The 22601-nt window shown below is 43.0% G+C and overlaps 1 protein-coding gene across 2 annotated transcripts; it reads right to left on the bottom strand.

The window, feature by feature from the left end:
• Positions 1-197: 197 nt before the first annotated feature.
• On the bottom strand, positions 198-20073 carry ampd1 (adenosine monophosphate deaminase 1 (isoform M)). 2 transcript variants are annotated; one of them, XM_079489738.1, is made up of 15 exons: positions 19940-20073; positions 14297-14460; positions 13264-13420; positions 11469-11640; positions 10130-10352; positions 9476-9605; positions 8337-8531; positions 7947-8078; positions 7085-7248; positions 5857-5983; positions 3871-4034; positions 3261-3381; positions 1269-1442; positions 700-810; positions 198-575 (listed from the first exon to the last, which is right to left on the bottom strand). In XM_079489738.1, the coding sequence occupies exons 1-15, from the start codon at positions 19964-19966 to the stop codon at positions 420-422; spliced, it is 2217 nt and encodes a 738-aa protein (XP_079345864.1). In that variant the 5' UTR covers positions 19967-20073; the 3' UTR covers positions 198-419. The 2 variants fall into 2 exon arrangements, with proteins under 2 accessions (XP_079345864.1, XP_079345865.1); XM_079489739.1 differs by having other exon boundaries at positions 14297-14462; positions 19945-20022.
• Between the last annotated feature and the right edge of the window lie 2528 nt (positions 20074-22601).

The following is a 22601-nucleotide window of genomic DNA, read 5'->3' as shown; positions in this document are numbered from 1 at the left end:
TAGATTATATTTTAATATTGACCAGCGGGCATTAAGTGAAGGTGGGGCTGCATGCATGGGGCCCCCCAGGCCTACGTTTCCCATGTATGAGACTGAAAGCTTCAGCTTTCAATGGAGAGTACATCAGTATAGAAGGCATTTTGCTTATGATTCCATTCCTTGAAGTCATATAAACGTACTGTATGCGTACAGGCACAAATCAAGGCGTTTTGCTTATGATTCCATTCCTTGAAGTCATATAAACGTACTGTATGCGTACAGGCACAAATCAAGGCGTTTTGCTTATGATTCCATTCCTTGAAAGCACATAACCTTATATGGTACATGAGGCACACATGACAGTTATCCATTTCTGGGTTGGTGAAGAATGAAGGGCTATACTTTGACTTTGCAGGGAGTTTTATTATGGGCACTGTTGTTTACTCTGCCTTCAGGCCCTCCTTGATAAGGTTGAGCTCGTAGCACAGGGTCTCATAGCGGTAGGCCATGCGGATCTGTGCCACGTTGGTCTTGCGGATGTCGTTGCCCTCCGGACCCTCCTTGAAGTAGTGGGTACCCAGGAAGTGAGCTTTCTCCTGTAGTAGAGAAACCACAGGTAGGCCTATAAGTGCTATATCTACACAGCGAAAACCCTGGTTGTGAAAGTTGCAATGTGTAAGTTTGATGTGTTTTTTTACCACACAGTCAAGCCTTACTTACCTCGGCTGACAGGCCACTTTGCAGGACACTGTTCCTGGAAATCTCACACATGTCACATGTGCTAAGCTTGAACACCTGGGCTGCAATGGCATATTCCTCCATCAGGGGCTCCTGTGAGCAGCACACAGATTCAGTCACACTTGCTGATAAACGTGTGCGTTAATAATAGTTAGCTAAAACTAAAAGTAAAAAATGAAAGCATGTAAAATCGTAGTATATATTTTTGCCACCATCATATCTGATGTCACGCGTACTTTAATCCTACCTTTTATACCTATAAATTAACACTTTCCTCAGGCTCATAATAGATAAAAATGAAAACTAGTCCATTCCTAAAACTAACACTACATATGCACACAAGAACTAACCTTAAATCAAACACCAAACTGAAACAAATACATTTCTGGTGCATTACACGGCATGCAACCAAATATAACCAAAACAGGTAAATTTCAACATCTCCTAAACTAAGATTCTGATTGCATATGCAAGCATCTTCTTGTATGTAATGGCAAATGCCTTTGCTAAGCAAGAGCACACTACTGTATGTGCAGAAGACTGTCCCTGACCTTGGTGTAGTGGAACTGCATGGGGTCGTCAGTGGACAGGGAGACCACAAGGCCCTTCTGGTGGAACTCCAACAGGGGGTTCTTGGCGTACTCCAGGAACAGGCTGTTGTTGCTGAGAGGGGACATGGCGATGGGTAGCTGGGTCAGGAAGTACAGGTACTGCAGCACTGGGCTCTGCATGGTGGGGGAGAACCAGCATGGTTAGACCAGCCTGCCATGTTTAGTATATAGTGTATAGATGTCACAGTAACATTTGACATTAGTTGAATGCTTCCACTTTTAACACACACACACACACAATTAACCCATTTTGACCTGAGATCAGATTCTAAAAATGTCTTCTACATCCTGACAGTTTTCTGAAAAATCTATGTTTTTGTGTCAGTCGTTCTTTGATTTTTCAAAAATAGCAGATCTACAAGCTTGTAGCGCGCCACTCGGTGGCGCGCTACGAGCTTGTAGATCTGCTATTTTTCAATAGCTAAAGCATAACATAATGCTAACACCAAAAGGGGTTCCCACCCAAAATGGGTCTAAGGTTAACACACACACACACACACACACACACACACACACACACAATTAAGCTGCTATATTATGAATAAAATAAAATATTTTTTACTTCAAGTGCATGGTTGTCTTTGCCGGCCCTAACTCCATCACCAGCATTGGCCCCTGTCTGCTAAATTTACACAAGTCTGTAGTGTTTGTAAGCTTAGGAACATAGCCAAATTGAAGTCTGTTTTAACACATAAGGGCAGGCTGGAAACAGATATCTCGGCTGGACTACTGTAAATCCCTGTATTTTGGGTTGACTCAGTCCACCCTCCATTTTATGGTTCAAAATCTGCTAGACGTTTAACTGGAACCAAGAAAAGAAAGCACATCACCCCTGTTTTGGCCCTATAGTTCATCTCCAATCTATGAATTACACTTTCTGAAACCAGGTTACCTAGTCACCCACTCATCAGCTTCTTTCAGACTCAAAAGCTCAGTCTGAAGTGGACCCGTGGTTTATGTTTTATCGTTAATGTATTTAACCTACTTTTAATGTCATCTTACAAAACTTCTATCGGTTGCTTGTTTGTTTCAATTTCTCTTTACTTTTGAATTTTGCTACTGTGTTTTTACTGAGATTTTATATAATTCTACAGTAAGAGTATGTATGTGTTTTACATTCTAGTCTTCCTTTTGTGGACTATGATCTATTGTGTGTTCTTGTTTTGTCATCCATGATTGGAAAGCACTTTCAGTCAACTAACTACTGTTGTTTTTGTGCTACTTTGGTGTATATATATAAAGATGACTGGACATGACTTGACTAATACAATATAGTGTAACTCAGTGGTTCCCAAAGTGGGGTCCGGGGACCCCCAGGGGTACTTGAGGGAGTACTAGGGGGGACCCAGCTAAATGATAATTTGGAACCAAATGGACCCTTATGGGTCTGTAACTCAGAGAGTGTACAAATGGACCCTAACGGGTCCATTTGGTTCCATTTGTACGCTCTCAGAGTTAAATTAGTATTGATCTTACAATACAAATTGGGGGTCCCAGAGATAGAAATGCTATTAAATGGGGGTCTGTAGACTAATGTATGTCAAACTGGGGGTCCTTGAAATTAAACTGGTTGAAAATCACTGCTAGAGCCATACAAATCTTATCTTATTGGGCTCCCTGGCATATCTCTTCAAATGGGGGTCCGCGGGCTCATTAGTGTCAATTTGGGGGTCCTTGACATGAAAAGGTTTGGGAACCACTGGTGTAACTGTAACTAGTACAGCGATTAGAAGAAGAGCTGCTGTAGGAGGTTAGTCTCCCAGCTCTCCTATTGCCTTTAGATCCTGTGGTCATGGTGGGACACCTACTGGTTTATAACAGGTATTGCATGAACGTCAGAGAGATTAGATTATCACTAAAAGAGATTTTTCCACTGGACAATAATCTGACACATAATGAAATGCTCAATTTGAGGAGGCAGTGGACATTGACCTTCTTGAGATTGAGGCCATGGGAGATGTTGTCGGCCAACATGAAGCAGGCCAGCAGATGTGTGACGGCACCAGCCTCTCCACAGTGAGGCCGGAACAGGAAGGTGTTCATCCCCCTCTTCCTGGAAAGCGGAAGAACATTTAAAACAGATTGACAGGCAACTGCCATAACAGTTAATATAATAACTGGGGTTGTGTCACAAAAACCGGAAGTGGTCTGAAGATTTATTGATTTATTTATTGAGAATTATTGCCCTGTTGTTCCCGTCATAAAATCACTTTCTATGAGATAGTGGTGATTATTATGATCCTGTACGCTTAACCACTTGAACGATACTGTACTTAGTTTGTCCTATGGCGAATAGCAAAAATAGGCTGTAGATCGGCTACGTTCACTACTTAATGTCCATTACTTACAATTCCATTACATAATCCTCAGTATTATGAATGACTTATAATCCTCAAATATGTGTTATTTTGACCTTTTTTTGCCTATACTGACATACTGTAGGCTACCCAAAAAGAGGACACCAGGTTGAAAATGGTTAAACTTAAAATAGATCAAAACAGATGATCAATTATGTTCCATAATTGAACAGAAGGATACTCACCTACGGAGCTGGTTGAGCATAGCAATGTTGGCATACATGTAGTAGATGTAGTAAGAGTAGGATGGGTTCTTTGCAATATCCCACTCCTCTGGCTTGGGGCTTTTGGTGGAGAACATATGGCCACTGTGCTTGGACTCATCATCTACGCTGTCAAAACCTGTCACCTAAGGAGCATAGGAGGAGAGAGAGAGAGATTGTCCACTAACATAATGACGTCGCCTCTTACCACATGAACCAGCATCCCTATTCTGGGAAGAACAAATTTGGAAAAAGCAGCGTTTTCACTCCACATCTTAGAAAAAATCACACCCGTGTGAACTGAGTGGTGTAAGGTTTTATATAGCATGATCAGCTGTGGTCTGACGTAATGTCTGACGTTAAAGATCTTTGGCTAGGTAGACTCGTCTTCTGATGTGATGATTTGTGACCATGAAGTTGATTCAGCTGGAGTTTTTGTCCGATGTGAGGTATTATATAAGGCAAGGTATTATATAGCCTGATCAGCTCTGATCTGACGTAATGAAATCACACCTGGATGTGATTTCACAACTGGCTTTTTTTGTGCAGAGAAAATGACCATGGTTGCTACGGTCATCCAGTTCACCCGGGTGTGATTTAATTACGTCAGAAATTATTTTGAACATAGCAACCATGCTCATTTTTTTCTGCACACAAAAGCCAGTTGTAGGAGTGGTTTACACCACTCAAAAAGTACTGTCGAAGCAGACAACCCGCAGCACTCCAGGTTAGAACAAAATCCTTCTAGGTGCAAGGCTCGAAGATGCAATTAAATGAAGAAAATGCCAGCATTCATTATATGTCCTTTATACATGATTTTATTTACCTCTGACGAGAGTGGACAACGTACGTGTTTCGGCCTGGTTGGCCTTCCTCACAACGCTGAGGAAGGCCAACCAGGTATAATGAGTGCTGGCATTTTCTTCACTCTACATCTTCACTAAAGCCAATCTACACGCTCACAACATGTCACAAGGACACACGTTGTGAGCTTTTAGATATGGATAGTATATAATATGGTAAAGTATAGAATGAAAACAGGAGGGGGCTTAGGACAGAGCCCTGGGGGTCTCCCACTCTCCAGTCAAAGTCAGTAGGTGATGTTCTCAAACAGTGTTTGGCTTCTGTACCTGATTTCTGAACTACCATATTTTGTTAATATTTTTGTTTTAGAAAATAAAAAAAGCATAAGATGCTAATATGGATTAATAATAAATTAACAATACCTATTGAAGAAAATAACTTAACTACAAATAAGAGATGGAGTCTGAGTTGAAATGAGTAGTTGGTGATGGTAGGGTGAAAGTGGTTAATCCTGGTCATTAGTAGTTGGTGATGGTAGGGTGAAAGTGGTTAATCCTGGTCATTAGTAGTTGGTGATGGTAGGGTGAAAGTGGTTAATCCTGGTCATTAGTAGTTGGTGATGGTAGGGTGAAAGTGGTTAATCCTGGTCATTAGTAGTTGGTGATGGTAGGGTGAAAGTGGTTAATCCTGGTCATTAGTAGTTGGTGATGGTAGGGTGAAAGTGGTTAATCCTGGTCATTAGTAGTTGGTGATGGTAGGGTGAAAGTGGTTAATCCTGGTCATTAGTAGTTGGTGATGGTAGGGTGAAAGTGGTTAATCCTGGTCATTAGTAGTTGGTGATGGTAGGGTGAAAGTGGTTAATCCTGGGCATTAGTAGTTGGTGATGGTAGGGTGAAAGTGGTTAATCCTGGTCATTAGTAGTTGGTGATGGTAGGGTGAAAGTGGTTAATCCTGGTCATTAGTAGTTGGTGATGGTAGGGTGAAAGTGGTTAATGCTGGTCATTAGTAGTTGGTGATGGTAGGGTGAAAGTGGTTAATCCTGGTCATTAGTAGTTGGTGATGGTAGGGTGAAAGTGGTTAATCCTGGTCATTAGTAGTTGGTGATGGTAGGGTGAAAGTAGTTAATCCTGGTCTCATGTTTCCATGTGCATCTGTTGGTCTTACATGATTGAGGAAGATGCTGAGCTCAGGGTTCGATTGTGGGTCAAGGGTGGCCTGGAAAATGGGCAGGAAGATGTTCTCCAGACACTTCCCGAAGTGGGGCACAAAGTCCCTGCCTCTGAAGACATCACTGACGTAAAGAAAGGACATTAAATCACAAGTTAATATATCATTTTAAAGTAGGCCCAAGTGCACAAAGCGTCTCATGGCAGGAAGCTATCTATAGCAGGGGTTCTCAACGTTTTGGCTGGGGACCCCCGAAAAAGCTTTGGCAATGTCTCGGGACCCCCGCCCCGCCCCCTCCCGACCCCCAATATAAATTGACTGCTACAATAACCTTAATAATAGAGACAATACACCATAAATAAATACTGAGACCAGATATAATCATTAGGGAGGTGTTTGCATGTGTACTATATGTAAACTCTTCATTTCCATTTTCCAGCCATTAGGTTGCAAAAAAAGAAAGATTAATTTGGGGACCCCCCAAAATAATTTTGTGACCCCCCCGAGGGGTCGCGACCCACGGGTTGAGAACCCCTGATCTATAGCATCATAAATGTGCCCCTGAGGTCGTCCTCCACACTTAGGTGTGTAATTTATATTGTTTTGTTAAAAATAAAAAGTTAGCTCCATCACACAGAATAGATTTTCAGTTTGGAACATCAATCATATCCAATCAGGAGAGAGAGAGAGAGAGAACCTCACAAAGATCATTTAGTAGCTTAACATTTATTTTGTTTCAGTTCCAATTTTGTCAGCCCATATTTGTCTGGCCATATTTTGTTTTCGGTCCATCACTTCTGATTTCACTTGTTTATCCTGTATTTTGAATAAGTTCTCTTTCCTGGTTGGATAAAATTGGCATCCCATCCTGAAAATGTATTTTCTGTTTGCTAAAGAGCTGGAGAGACGACGTGGTGACTTCTGTTACTGATCAAACACTGTAGTTGCTATTAGAATGTAGAGCTATTTAAAACTTTTTAACAACGAAATCTCACTACCACCCCCTTTAAGCATATAGGCTACTATATTGTGTGAGGGAGTCGCTTGCCAAAATGAACAGATTGCATACTCATCTATTGCATCAGTTATAAGTGACACTGTCATACTAGAGTATACAAAAGGCTTCAGTCCCGACAATATGTCTAAATTAAGGCCAAAGACAGGATAAACTGCACTGTGACTGCGGAGTGAAATCCAGGAAGCAGAAAACCGAACCGACACTTACTAGATCCTGGGCACCTGAATCATCCACTTTAACTGCGGGGAAAATACTCTGTGCTTGCAGAACCAGCCGGACAGCTTGGCCCACTCGTCATTTTTGCAGCCATAGATTGACAGACGTGGTTCCGCGTATTGGTACTTGGCGTCCTCAAGGTCACCGGCAACTTCCTGTTTGGTATAAATGAACACTGTCATACCACTCCACACAGCTGTATCCACATGTGATGAATCTGTTTTTGCTGATCAGTTCAACACACACTGCTAAAAGATCAGTATATGGGGCATGACCATATATATATCAACCAGACAGTGGCCTTGTGGTTAGAGTGTCCGCCCTGAAACTGGGAGGTCGGGGGTTCGATCCCCGGCCGGGTCATACCAAAGACTGTAAAAATGGGACCCAATGCCTCCCTGCTTGGCACTCAGCATCAAAGGGTTGGATTGGGGGATCAAATCTACTAATGAAATGATTCCCGAGCGCGGCACGGCTGCAGCTCACCGCTCCTTGGCTGCGGCTCACTGCTCCAAGAGATGGGTCAAATGCGGAGAACAAATTTCACTGCGGTAACGTGTGTGACAAATCGTATGACTTTGACTTTGAAGAGCACTCAATATCAGTCATTGCCCTCTGTCAAACAATACAATAATCTATACTGGAAGTGCAAAACACTAACCATCATTCAGATTGTAATCTATGTGTATTAGTTAGGTAACTTAGGTTTGACAGCTGTCTTTTTCTCCACTGTTCTAGCCCATAAAATGTCGATGTCTCAGTAGATGGAGTTCTCCGGTCGCCTGGCTACATCTACTGAGACATCTGAATTTAATGTAAACATTATGTGACATAAGCAGCATAAGAGACTAACCTTAATGATGGTGGCAAAATACTCTCCGTTGATATGGTTCTCTGTCTTCATGTACAGATCCCGCAGCTCGCTGGCTCCCACAGGGTTGTACTTGGCGTTGAACGTGTCGAAACGCTGGAAGGTTTGTTTGCCCTTCATAGGAAGAGGATGAGAAAAGAACACATTGGCCGTGAGTTTCAAGTTTTACGTCAAAACCTTTTCAACATTAGTGTGCTTCCACCTGACAATTAAAGGCAATGATGTCACCCTTCAGATTATTCACACATTGTACTTATTATTACCGTAGATGTGTGAGTGATTTTAATTCAAACTGCAGCTTTAATTGGACTCAATACTTTGGTCTCTGATTCCTAATTCTGACGCAGCAGCCCCGCCCCAAACAGAACTCACGGCATGTACGTCCAGGGAGTCAACGGTGAGGTCGTAGGGGTGCAGTTTGAGGTGCTCAAACAGCTCCTTCATGGTGACCTCCTTGCCGTGCAGTTTGTGCACAACGCGGTCCCCGTCTTCACGGTAAGACTTCTTGATGAAGCGCAGCAGGTGCTTTTGGTTCATGCAGGCAGCTGCGTGGATGTGCGTGTCAACCTGCAGCGAGAGAGAGTGGGTAAGAAGTGTTTCTATTTGATTTAACACAAATTGTGCCATCCGTGCCAGAAAATGTCTGGCCTCCTGTTAGGAACCTGTGGATGTCCTGCATTCATTAAACCAGTGGTTCCCAAACCTTTTCGTGTCAAGGACCCCCAAAAATACATGTATTAGGCCACGGACCCCCATTTGAAAACATATGCCAGTGACCCCGATAAGGGAGGATTTTTACGGCTCTAGCAGTTTTTCCGAAACATATTAATTTCATGGACCCCCAGTTTCACACGCATTATGCTACGGACCCCCGATTTAATGGCATTTCTATCTCTGGTAACCCAATTTATATTGTGAAACCACTGTTAATTTAACTCTGAGAGTGTACAAATGGAACCAAATGGACCATTTGTACACTCTCAGAGTTACAGACCCATAAGGGTCCATTTGGTTCCTAACTATCTCTAATTGAGCTAGGTACCCCCTGGAACACCCTCAAGTACCCCTAGGGTTAGGGTTAGGGTGGGTTAGGGCAGGGGTTCTCAACCCGTGGGTCGCGACCCCTCGGGGGGTCGCCAAATTATTATTATTATTATTTATTTATTTTCACGATTTTTCAAAAATAGCAGACCTACAAGCTCGTAGCGCGCCACTCGGTGGCGCGCTATGAGCTTGTAGATCTGCTATTTTTCAATAGCTAAATTATAACAATGCTTAAAACACCAAAAGGGGTTCCCGCCCAAAATGGTTTAAGGTTATTGTAGCAGTCAATTTATATTGGGGGTCGGGAGGGGGCGGGGCGGGGGTCCCGAGACATTGCCAAAGCATTTCCGGGGGTCCCCGGCCAAAAACGTTGAGAACCCCTGGGTTAGGGTACACTTTGGGAACCCCTGCATTAAACCATTCCCATAAACCCTGCGAGTTCATTGTGTTGCCGAGGTCAGGCCTACCTTCCTGCAGTTGTAGAAGTCCCTGTGTGGGTTCAGTTTCAGCTCCTTCAACTCGTCCATCTCGTTGAGCATCTCATGCACGTTGAACTTGGAACTGAGGAACTTCAGGCGGCGGTGAGTGTAAGTCTTCCTGCCAGCCAGGGAGAAATAAATCCACACATGAACTCACATCTATGTAATTAAAAATCTCAACTGTTACTTTATAACTCTGATAGAGTATACTGTATTTGTTTTTGCATGTAGAAGACCCAGGTTGGATTAAAACGTGGTTATACATGCAATTCTGTATGATCTCCATGCAGCAGCACCAGTGGCGTGCACAGATAGACACTAGGTTTTATATTTTTTGGGTACAGTGTACAGTATGTGGACCATGGTGACAGTGATCAATTGTTGATTAAAAAAAGCTTCTAATATATTTATTTATGCCCCAAAATCTATAAATCTCACACTATTAAGGCAACCGGCCGGTTCCATGCGCTGCACAAGGTGCCCTTTTTTCACTTGAGCACCTGCCCCTCTAAATGTCTGTGCACGCCATTGAGCAGCACTCAAATAGTCCGACGTGGACAACGTGGAAAAACACCTGCGCACATAATGAAATATTCAATCGACGACGGTTCGGAAGACTTGACACATCTCAAGGAGACTCACGTTGGGCCCAGTGCGATGAGGGAAATGAGGAAGTTCATGTCGTCGATGAAGGTGTCGTAGACAGGGCTGGGCAGATCGGGTTGGGGCTGGTGCTGGTCCGCGGCCGCAGCGTTGTCGTAAACATAGATGACGCCGTCCTTCATGCGGGCGACCCAGTCCACTTTCCCAGGGAGTTTCGTGGCGTCGAAGGGGTCTTCCCCGTTCTTGGGAGGTGGGGTGAAGACTGAGGGGGGGGGGGGGTAGTTTCATGAAGTTAGCAGCACATAATGTATACCTCATCATGTACAGCAGTGGTTCCCAAACTTTTTTGTGTCAAGGACCCCCAAATCAACATGTATTAGGCCACGGACCCCCCATTTGAAAACATTATGCCAATAAGGGAGGATTTTTACAGCTCTAGCAGTGATTCCGAAACATTCATTTCATGGACACCCAGTTTAACACGCATTATGCTACGGACCCCCCATTTAATGGCATTTCTATCTCTGGGACCCCAATTTATATTGTAAAACCACTGTTAATGTAACTCTGAGAGTGTACAAATGGAACCAAATGGACCCTAGCGGGTCCATTTGGTTCCATTTGTACACTCTCTGAGTTACAGACCCATAAGGGTCCATTTGGTTGCAAATTATCATTTAGCTGGGTCCCCCCTGGAACTCCCTCAAGTACCCCTGGGGGTCCCCGGACCCCACTTTGGGAACCCCTGATGTACAGTACAATATACATAAACCATGTAGAACGCAGGCCCACATCCTCAGGAATGAAACGTATGAGTGGTCATTTCCTGGCCCACCAGTAGGAGGCAGTGGTGTTGGTACATTTTGGTGCCAATACTTTTGTACTTTTCCTAAAGTACATTTTGAATTCCGGATTTTTACTTGAAACTTGAGTATATTATATTGCAGAATTGTTAAAAGGTGTATTCAGTGATTTTACTTAATTAAAATATCACTTATTTTTTTGTTTTGTTGTGATAATCCTCCCTACTATAGAGTGTGCTGACCATATAAGGAGTTCCTCCCTGTCCCCAGTTAACCATTGGGGGTCAAAAAACCTTAGGTTTAATTTTTGGCTAGGTGGCCCAGCCTTCATCCAATCAGGATAGAGAGGGGCCTTCCGCCAATCATGATCGAGCGGGGGCGGGCCTTGGTGTGTGTGCTGTTGGCCTGTTGCGTGTCCCCCTACTGTAGTGCGTGCATGTGCACATCTTGTTACCGGGGTGGACCGGGGGGTTTTAAAATCACCCAAATCACTGAATGCTCCTTTAAGTAAAATATCTGGGTACTTTTCCGACCACTGCCCACCACCAGTAGGTGGCCATACAGTACATGCACACCTGGTTGGGTCTTGATAACGTCCTCCTCCCTGAAGGGCTCTCCCTCAATCTCCCGGAGGTACTGGGAGGCGGTGTAGGGAAAGCGCTGGTAGGCCAGCTTCATGTACTTCTCTCTGATGACCAGAGCACGGTACAGACCCTTGCAGGACAGCTCAAAATCATCCATGGTTACCTAAAGCGTAAAGAGTAAAGTAGAGACGTAGATAAGTAAGAGTTAAGTCATTCGCAATTCTACATAATGAGTTTCATTGATTGATTGAAATATGTATTAACAGTTTGCAGAATTACAGTACATTTCAAGCACAAACTCATTACAAAGACTGTTAACTGTGAGTGGACGACCCAATTAAGCATTACACTTGTTTACAAGAGGGTCCACCATGTTCAATTCATCAAAACATTTAGAGACGTACAAATAGACACTTCTATATAGTCAAAGAACAGAACAGGAATTCATCATAGAGGTAAAAAGGGAAAAGAAACATATACAGTGAGGGGAAAAGGGGGGGGGGGGTCGGTAGCATTGTAACTTAGTATATTTTGATGCAATACGTCTGTATTTTACTCAAGTAAACCCTTCAATGAAGGACAGTATCTAATATATAGGTAATTATTCCATCAATGGTTGCTTCAGGCATTTGCACTTATAATACTACACAATAAAATCCCCAGGGTTAATCCAGTTGTCCAGTGGGTTTCATTTGTACACTCCGAATTGTACAATTAGTTTCCTGGCATAGCTGGAACAAAAGGTCAGCACTTTAAAATAATTTCTCTCTGATAAGATTGTAATGAGATATTTTACTGAGTTGAACTTAACCCATTTTGGGCGGGGACCCCTTTTGGTGTTAGCATTATGTTATGCTTTAGCTATTGAAAAATAGCAGATCTACAAGCTCATAGCGCGCCACCGAGTGGCGCGCTACGAGCTTGTAGGTCTGCTATTTTTGAAAAATCGAAGAAGACTAACAGAAACATAGCTTTTTCAGAAAACTGTCAGGATGTAGAAGACATTTTTAGAATCTGATCTCAGGGTGGGTTAAAATGATAAACTGGCCACTGCCATTCACATAATAGACTGCAACAGCGTGCGCAGCATTGTGCAATACCCGCTGGGAAGTACCGCAAACACACCAATATAGTGGCATAACCGTATAGGTACCATAATAGTGAGCAATGCAAAACCAACTGTTTTACACTCTCCCCTTAAATGGTCACGCTACACTTTGGAAACCCAGGAACTCCCTGTACCCTGCAGGAATGGATGGACTCCTGGGAACACATCATAAGGTCCTACATGTATTCCTGTGAGGAAGGCCCTGGCTGTCGTAAGAGGTCATGACCTCTCAGACACACGGCCTTGACATTGAGACAAAAAAAATGTGGGTAAACATCACATGACACCAACTTGACCCACAGGGCAGGCCCGGATCTGCTCCATGCCAAATGCCAAATTCCAGCTTTTTCTAGGTTAGGGGTCGGGTGTGGACACCACACGTGTGTATGCTGTTGACATGTTGATAACAGCACTCTATGTTGTCTCACTTTTTCTTTTAGTTTTTTTTTGTAAAAGATAGCCTACACTGGGCCATGGCTCAGTGGTCCAGGCACCTTGGCTGGTAATCCAGCCTGGCAGTGTGCCGCGGGTTCGACTCCCGATCCCGACGGCCCTTACTGCATGTCTTCCCCCCATATCTCTCTCCCCATTTCCTGTCAGCCTACTGTCTGTCCCTCCATAAAAAATATAAAATAAAGGCGAAAGCCACAAAAAAACAACATTTAAAAGAGAGCCTACCCCAGAGGCGTAGTCTCCGATGATGGCCACTCGCTGGAAATCGGGTACTTCCAGGTAGCACGGCGTGTCCACCTCCACCGCATGGACAGTGGAACCAAGGGGACTCCACTTGGACCCGGCCACGGGCACAGCCATGGTGGCGCGGCAGCGCTTCTTACTGCAGGCAGTCAGTGGTACACAGCAGGATTTAGTGCTTGGTCTGACTTTAAAAAACACTTGAACGCTAGCAGCAGTCTTTTCAGAAGAGATGAATTGGTTGGTTGATTTAATACTTCATTAACCAATTTTGGGCGGGAGCCCCTTTGGTGTACCACTGACATAGAAACATAGCTTTTTCAGAAAACTGTCAGGATGTAGAAGACATTTTTAGAATCCGATCTCAGGTCAAAATGGGTTAACAGATTACCAGTACAGGACAGGTACAGCCAAGTCTATATGGACTTTGTAATATTAGTTTAGAGCACTTTTAAGGTGACGTCAAGTGGCAGCCAAGTCTATGTACTTTTAATGTTTGTTTAGAGAAATTTAAACAAACATTAGAATCAGAATCAGAATCAATCTTTATTGTCACATCATCACATTACAAGTAAGGTGGGTGAAAAACCTGGTTGTGCCTAAAGGCTCATCATTGCAGTGAAAGACAGAGAAAGAGAGGAGCATAAAGTGCATATATTATATGACCAATGTGAGTGCATAATAAATAAAAGGTCATACTGAAGGTATGTACGAATGTAGATACAAAGTCTGCATGAATCAGTTCGGTTACTGATTACCAGGCGCCCTCACTTGTTTTAAATAACCCATTTTGAGCGGGAACCCCTTTTGGTGTTAGCATTATGTTATGCTTTAGCTATTGAAAAATAGCAGATCTACAAGCTCATAGCGCGCCACCGAGTGGCGCGCTACGAGCTTGTAGGTCTGCTATTTTTGAAAAATCGAAGAACGACTGACATAGAAACATAGCTTTTTCAGAAATGTAGAAGACATTTTTAGAATCTGATGGGATAGAGTATCACTGAAACCCTTTACTCACCGTTTCTCCACGTCGTCATCGTCGTGCAGATGTTGAGCCATCGCCTGGTGGAACATAGGGCACTCATCGTCCACATCAAACAGGGACATCTCACTATGGGCGCCATCGCCTGCGCTGTCCGACGCAAAGACTTTCTCCGCGAAGGCGCGCATCTTGTCATCGGTCTCTGTCAGACGGACGGGGGGAATTGATTTAGTAAGCACTGAGTTGAATGTTGGCACTTTGTTTTAACAAGCTTAAACAACTGAAAGGTGAACCGATGAACAGATAGGCCTACAGACGACAAGAACCAACGCATGCAAGATTGATCCCAAAACAAACCATGGGACAATAAGCCATAAAAAGATAACTAATATAGTGTACATATATATATATATATAGTGTATATATTCTAAAACATGGTGGCTGTAATAGAGAAATCAGGGGGACATGGCCTTCTATCACAACGGTTACCCAATACAAGTCAGAGGCAAATATCCCTGTACGACGACAGTACTTACATACGGCACGCTACTCCAGTAGCTGCATGCGTTGTATTTGTATACATGACCAAGTGTATTACTTGATTCAAGTACAAATCCACAGGCCCATGCATCTACAACACCATAATGAAATACAGACGGCTTGACTCACATGGATACTAGCATGGCAGGTGCGTATGTTTATATAGGCTACAAACAATATCGAGCTCGAGGACACCAATCAAAGCGATAGGGCGACCGAATAGAAAAGGGCGGCCGTGTCCATTGAGTTCAATGGAGAAGTGGCGACCTGTTCTATTTGGTTCCTCAATCTATAGGCCTATAGCTCTTGTAGCATTCAAGCTCAAAACAGATGACCATGTAGGACAAGCCACAAAATATGTCTAATCTATGATATAGCAAAGCATGTGAGATGTCTTAAAAGTACATTCATTCTGATCTAAAGCTTGCAGTCAAAACAGTTGAAACAGCAGGCGGACATGGACTTCTACAACAATAAAAGCCAGAGGCAGATACTACATCACTGCATGGCGACAGTACATACTTCAGAACATGCATTGTATGTTCTTATCATCAACCAAGTACAGTATGTCTTGGTCATGTGACCCAAGACATACTGTAGTTTGGTTCAAGTTCCAAATCCACAGACCCATGCACATAAACAGCATGATGAAATACAGATGGTTTGGCCCACATGGACACCAACTAGCATGGCAGGTCAAAGGTGCTCACATGGACACTAACTAGCATGGCAGGTCAAAGGTGCTCACATGGACACCAACTAGCATGGCAGGTCAAAGGTGCGGAAGTTCATATTGGCAACAAAAATAGCTCTTGTAGTCATTCATGCTGCTCGACAGCATCGCCACTGATCGTGGGTGGCAAAGGGGTCTCTACTCTACAGAGATCAAGTCACATGCACGTGTACGTGAACACGCGTACAGAACAGCATGTACACTTTCTAGGAACAACGGTATAGGAATGTCATCGTCTCATTCATTGAGTTCGTTCATTTATCATATCCACATACAGTACTATTCTACAAAACAAATATGGATAAATGAATGAAGTCTTTCTATGCCGAGACAATTATATACTTACTCTCACCACCTGATTATGTATTTTCCCAGCAAGTGAAGGACAACCCAGAAAAAAGAGAGTTATGTTAGCAATGAACAGGTTAAAAGGTGTTATAATAAAGCAATGTAAATGATGTTACACATAAAGATGTAAAGCAACACATAACTGCTGTGAAATGTTAACTAATAACTGGACAGTATTACCATGGTATGACACATCACAAACATTTAATTAATACAGTATTAGGACTCTGGGAATCAACAATGATGACCCAGTATTCAACGATGATGTCCCTGGTTAAGAAGAAAACACACTGGAGGTTACGAATACAAACAGGCATGAAATAGACATTCTAGTATGTGTTGGTAGATGGTTTAACCACATGAACCCTAGCGTAGCTTTCATGGTTAAGTCATTATAGGTGAACACTAAGCAGAAATGGCATAGCTTGTAGATGGGCTGTTTTCTGCAAAGTTGGTGTAGAAGGAAAAAGGAGGGAACCAAGTACAAACCCATGGGTGGTATAGGGCAGGGGTTCATCTCAAGGACCCCCAAATTGACACTAATTAGGCCGCGGACCCCCATTAGGAAAGATATGCCAGGGACCCACCCATAAGAGATGCAGATTTTTACCGCTCTAGCAGTGATTCTCAACCATTTTAATTTCAAGGACCCTCAGTTTGACATACATTTGACATACATGACATTTCTATCTCTGGGACCCCCAATTTATATTGTAAAATCTATGTTAAGAGAGTGTACAAATGTACACATTTGTACACTCTCTGAGTTAAAGTCCCATATGGGTCCATTTGGTTCCATTTGTACAGAGTTACAGACCCATAAGGGTCCATTTTGTTCCTAACCATCATTTAGCTGGGGACCCCATGGAACTCCCGGACCCTACTTTGGGAACCACTGGTTTAGGGTTCAAGTGGTTAAAAGTTGACGATAAATTACAATGATGGATGTTAGTATTAGAGGATACATGAGTGTACATGATGGGACAATGATGTCGCCACTCAGAGGCAGGAGTGATGCAATCAGTGTGAGGTTTTTCAGCGGAAACATCAACGTCCAAAGACAACAGTATATACAGTAGGCTACTTGGATGTTCTGAGTAGTACTATTAGATCTCATGTTTTTCATGTCTGCATGCATACAGTAGGCCTATATGGATGTCCCATCTCAGCTTGCAGGCATTCGGAGAGAAATAACACAACTATTCATCACATAAGTCTGAAGGAAACATTTTTTTTGTAGCCTACTATCAGTAAGTCTGCTCCCAGTCCAAATTAGTCACTTTAATATTGATTAATGTTCACCTTGCAATTGAGACTTTACAGCGAGCTAGCAAATAGTGTAAGTTGCGTGACTCGCGTCAATTTTCATCATATCCCACTACAGTAAAGCAATAATGTCAAAATTTGAATGACCCTTTTAGTTTTATTTATTTTGGTATTCAGACAGCCAGCAATGGGTAGAATGCTCCCCCAAAAAATTTGTCTCTGTGACACATCTAGCAATCTGCATTCAAAGATTTTCCTAGAAACTTTGTCATTGGTCGATTTGCCTGTCTGCTTCCTGATTTGTTAGTCACTGCGACCGGGTTTTTTTCGACCAATGACAAAGCTTCTAGGAACATCTTTGAATGCAGATTGCGGCCCCTAGATGTGTCACAGAGACTAAATTATTTTTGGGAGTGTTCTACCCATTGCTGGCTGTCTGAATACCAAAAAAATAAAAAGGTCATTAATATTTTGACATATTATTGCTTATAGCAGCTTTAACATCTGTACATTGTGGACTTTCTATACCCTCATTTTTCCGAGGGCAAAACAAAATAAGGTTGGTTATCTCAACGAAAGAAAGGATGCAACTTAAGTCATATTTTACCACCAACAATGGTTCAACTAGTGAAACAATTAACCAAGTTAGATTAGCGTCTTTGCGTTATGGCAAAACATATCAGAGAAAGTTATGTGGTGGACTAATAGTTTTTGTCTTCAAATTTTATATTAACCACTTTAAACTTGGGTTCACTATTTTGGGCATGTATAGGCAACATGTTAGGGTTATTAAAAGGTTTTAAAGGAAGAGTGAAAATGGCCAATTGGCCATTCTCACTATTTTTGTAAAGTTTGAAACAAGGTTTAATCCATTTAGGACGGGAACCCCTTTTGGTGTAATTACCCTTCAGGCCTGGTTTTGGGGTTTGTGTTGCTGTACAGTATATATAGCAGCATAACATTTTTGAATAAATATTTGACGTTTTTCAGAAACCAGCTCGATTTGAGAACTGCCTCAATCTAATGCATTCTACCTGTTATTGCTTACCCCCCAATCACTGATAATAAAAACTTTAATTGGCAGTCTGTGAAGGCAGGGAGGAAACCTGTGTCCACAACATCGTGATTCCACAGCCACTGCAGGTACTCGTGTATATACACACAGCCCACAACAGGTGTCACATCAGGCCAATAAACTCCCTAGCGAGCAGCTTTGTGGACAGTAGACAACAATGTGTAAGTATGCCAGTTGGTCACGTGACGTCAGCTGGAAGTAGTGAGCCTATGTTTAGTAACCACTTCTGGTATCTAGTCTAGTAGCCAGCCCATAGAGTCCCATTGTGAACCCGGACATGTTGAGTACACCAAGGTTTTGTTAGAAATGTTTAGTATGGATCCCCAGCATGTAGAAACTGCCGGATGCTAACTTGCATATGTTGAGCAATTTTCATAATTGGCATAATATGTGACCATACCAATTACAATGTTGTTAATGGTATGGTCACATATTATGCCAATTATGAAAATTGCTCAACATATGCAAGTTAGCATCCGGCAGTTTCTACATGCTGGGGACCCAGACTAAACATTTCTAACATAAAACCTTGGTGTACTCAACATGTCCGGGTTCACTTTTTGGCTACTAGGCTAATCAGAAATGTATGCCGACATGATGTCATACAGTATCTTTGTAGGAAACTTCAACAATGTAACTATGATTTGGACCAACGCAACGCCATTAAAGGGCATCATAGTGTAGTATGAAGACAACCATGTTTTTATCAATCTGTAGATTTTAACCTTCACTGGGAAACAAGCTACAATATCGGCCTATGGTTTCATCCCCCTTTAACTAGTCTAGATTACTTAGTGCATTGCTTGGTGATTAACTTACAAATTATCACTGAATCACGTATCACTTTTGCATGCCAGGTCAGATCACTGCAGACACTCGACATAGGAGAATCTGCTGAGTGGCCACTGCCTTCAAATATCAGTTCACTGACATTATGCAACCACTTGGAGCCCTGTCACAGTGGAGAGCCAGGGTGCACACTTCAGCAGCATTATGTAATGTGTATGCATGGCATGTAATGTCAAATGCATTGAACTTTAAATGATAAAAATGCTACTACCAGGTGACCAGATCCAAGCTGAAGCTGTAGTTTACTGGTAAGGAATCCTAATATTGTGATGTAGCGTAGGCCTAAAACTAAAACAAAATTATGAGCTAAAACAAATGTTCATAATTACTTGAAATTACTTTAACATTTTAAAAACATTACAGAATGTGAGGCTCCTCGTCATGTATATTTTGTTCCCATTTTGTGCAAACTATAGATTACTCCCTCTGGGCCTGACAAGTTAGAACATAGTTAGACCCCTGAGTTTGGACGCTGAAGCCTTGAGAGCAGTTCTCCACCATGCCATCCTATAGAATGTCACACGGGGAAACAGATGGGGAAATTTATGGCCTCAACAGTTGCTGAGGGTGTGCTCCAGTCCGGAGGATGTGGTGTGTAGCTCCATCAGAAAATGAAAATGTCCAAAACCAAAGTGAGAGGTGTGAGGTGTTCACTCTAGAGCGATGTTATAGCCTACTGTACATTTTTGTTTTCAAAAGTGACCACGAGTTTGGCAAATAGAATCCACAGAAAAGAAGAAAGGTACAAACACAGGTTTCATTCAAAAACACTGGAACGCTATTAAAATAATTTGAGGAAGAACATCCATCAGAAAATGTCCTTCATGAAAAAAGCTGCTCATTCCAAACAAACTGTGCCCACACTTACTGTACCTGGCATTATGACTTTAGGCATGTTGACGATCTTCCAAGACAACCCTCCCAATAGGACTGGCAAGTGGTGGTCAGCTACTGGACTCTGCAATGGCAGTGTGGATCACTATCCCTGCAATATTAAGCTTTTCTTTTGACACCCCCCCAACTCCCCCCCCCCCCTGTAACCAGAGCCTGCAGTGCCCACACTGGATATGCTCAGTCGCAACAGGCAAATTGTGTGCACGACTCTATTTTTAAGTCGTACATGTGAATCGAGGAGCACTCCCAGTCAAGCATAACATGTAGAGCAAGAGGGGTGTGAGGTGTGGCATGCATGGTCGAGGTCTGGTTGCTGTGCCACTTCTGCAAGAACATGGATGTTCACATGGAAAATAATACAAATCTTTTCATTCAATTCTTCTTACATCGGGCTCTAAATCCCTAATCTTCTTGGGCATTTTTTAACACTTTGAAAAACTTTTGAAACAGTGAAAATAGCCAATAGCAAGATACGGCCCCAAATCTATTCAAAAACAGACTTGGCTGTAAGAGTCATCAGACCAACCTTTAAGAACCTTTGCAGTTCCAAGAGTCGTCGTGCTGTTGCAGCGTTGTTGTCACCAACAACAAAGCTTAACATTAAGCTCCATGTTTCTAGCCAACAACAAATGGAACAAAGTTAACAGAGTGGAGGAGAAATTAAAGAGGTATTAAAACAGCCCAGACAGACTGCTGCTATTTTCTCACTCACCCTTGGTATTCCCTCATAGTGGCTCATGCAGATTCTTGTTGGTAATATGGTCACTCTTCCTGATGTTAAGTATTTCACGCAACATTCTGGTAGTGTAGCAGCCGTCTATAGACTTCTGCAGGGTTGGCTTCAGGCCAGGGTCCAGCATTCACTGTCATATAGGAGAATAGACTCTAGTACTCTACCGTTGCATTACTTGCATAGAAGAAGCTGAGGTTGATTTGTTTGAGGAGGTTGGAGTTCCATACACTGGGCATGCGTTCAGAGCGCTCCATTCAATTGCCTTCCTCACTTTTAGATCTAGATCAGTTAAGTTGACCCATGAGCCCATGCAGGAATTTGAACTTAAAGTCCTTGACTTTTTCAGAGCAGTACCTCCAGTTGTTGTTATAGGTCAGGAGTGGGCAACTTAGATGATGGGGAGGGCCACTATATTTGACCTCCTGTTGTTGTTATAGGTCAGGAGTGGGCAACTTAGATGATGGGGAGGGCCACTATATTTGACCTCCTGTTGTTGTTATAGGTCAGGAGTGGGCAACTTAGATGATGGGGAGGGCCACTATATTTGACCTCCTGTTGTTGTTATAGGTCAGGAGTGGGCAACTTAGATGATGGGGAGGGCCACTATATTTGACCTCCTGTTGTTGTTATAGGTCAGGAGTGGGCAACTTAGATGATGGGGAGGGCCACTATATTTGACCTCCTGTTGTTGTTATAGGTCAGGAGTGGGCAACTTAGATGATGGGGAGGGCCACTATATTTGACCTCCTGTTGTTGTTATAGGTCAGGAGTGGGCAACTTAGATGATGGGGAGGGCCACTATATTTGACCTCCTGTTGTTGTTATAGGTCAGGAGTGGGCAACTTAGATGATGGGGAGGGCCACTATATTTGACCTCCTGTTGTTGTTATAGGTCAGGAGTGGGCAACTTAGATGATGGGGAGGGCCACTATATTTGACCTCCTGTTGTTGTTATAGGTCAGGAGTGGGCAACTTAGATGATGGGGAGGGCCACTATATTTGACCTCCTGTTGTTGTTATAGGTCAGGAGTGGGCAACTTAGATGATGGGGAGGGCCACTATATTTGACCTCCTGTTGTTGTTATAGGTCAGGAGTGGGCAACTTAGATGATGGGGAGGGCCACTATATTTGACCTCCTGTTGTTGTTATAGGTCAGGAGTGGGCAACTTAGATGATGGGGAGGGCCACTATATTTGACCTCCTGTTGTTGTTATAGGTCAGGAGTGGGCAACTTAGATGATGGGGAGGGCCACTATATTTGACCTCCTGTTGTTGTTATAGGTCAGGAGTGGGCAACTTAGATGATGGGGAGGGCCACTATATTTGACCTCCTGTTGTTGTTATAGGTCAGGAGTGGGCAACTTAGATGATGGGGAGGGCCACTATATTTGACCTCCTGTTGTTGTTATAGGTCAGGAGTGGGCAACTTAGATGATGGGGAGGGCCACTATATTTGACCTCCTGTTGTTGTTATAGGTCAGGAGTGGGCAACTTAGATGATGGGGAGGGCCACTATATTTGACCTCCTGTTGTTGTTATAGGTCAGGAGTGGGCAACTTAGATGATGGGGAGGGCCACTATATTTGACCTCCTGTTGTTGTTATAGGTCAGGAGTGGGCAACTTAGATGATGGGGAGGGCCACTATATTTGACCTCCTGTTGTTGTTATAGGTCAGGAGTGGGCAACTTAGATGATGGGGAGGGCCACTATATTTGACCTCCTGTTGTTGTTATAGGTCAGGAGTGGGCAACTTAGATGATGGGGAGGGCCACTATATTTGACCTCCTGTTGTTGTTATAGGTCAGGAGTGGGCAACTTAGATGATGGGGAGGGCCACTATATTTGACCTCCTGTTGTTGTTATAGGTCAGGAGTGGGCAACTTAGATGATGGGGAGGGCCA

This window comes from Electrona antarctica (genome assembly GCF_951216825.1).
Source record: "Electrona antarctica genome assembly, chromosome: 2".
NCBI lineage: Eukaryota > Metazoa > Chordata > Actinopteri > Myctophiformes > Myctophidae > Electrona > Electrona antarctica.
The sequence above is the reverse complement of the archived record's forward strand: the minus strand, read 5'-3'. Positions and strand labels throughout refer to the sequence as shown.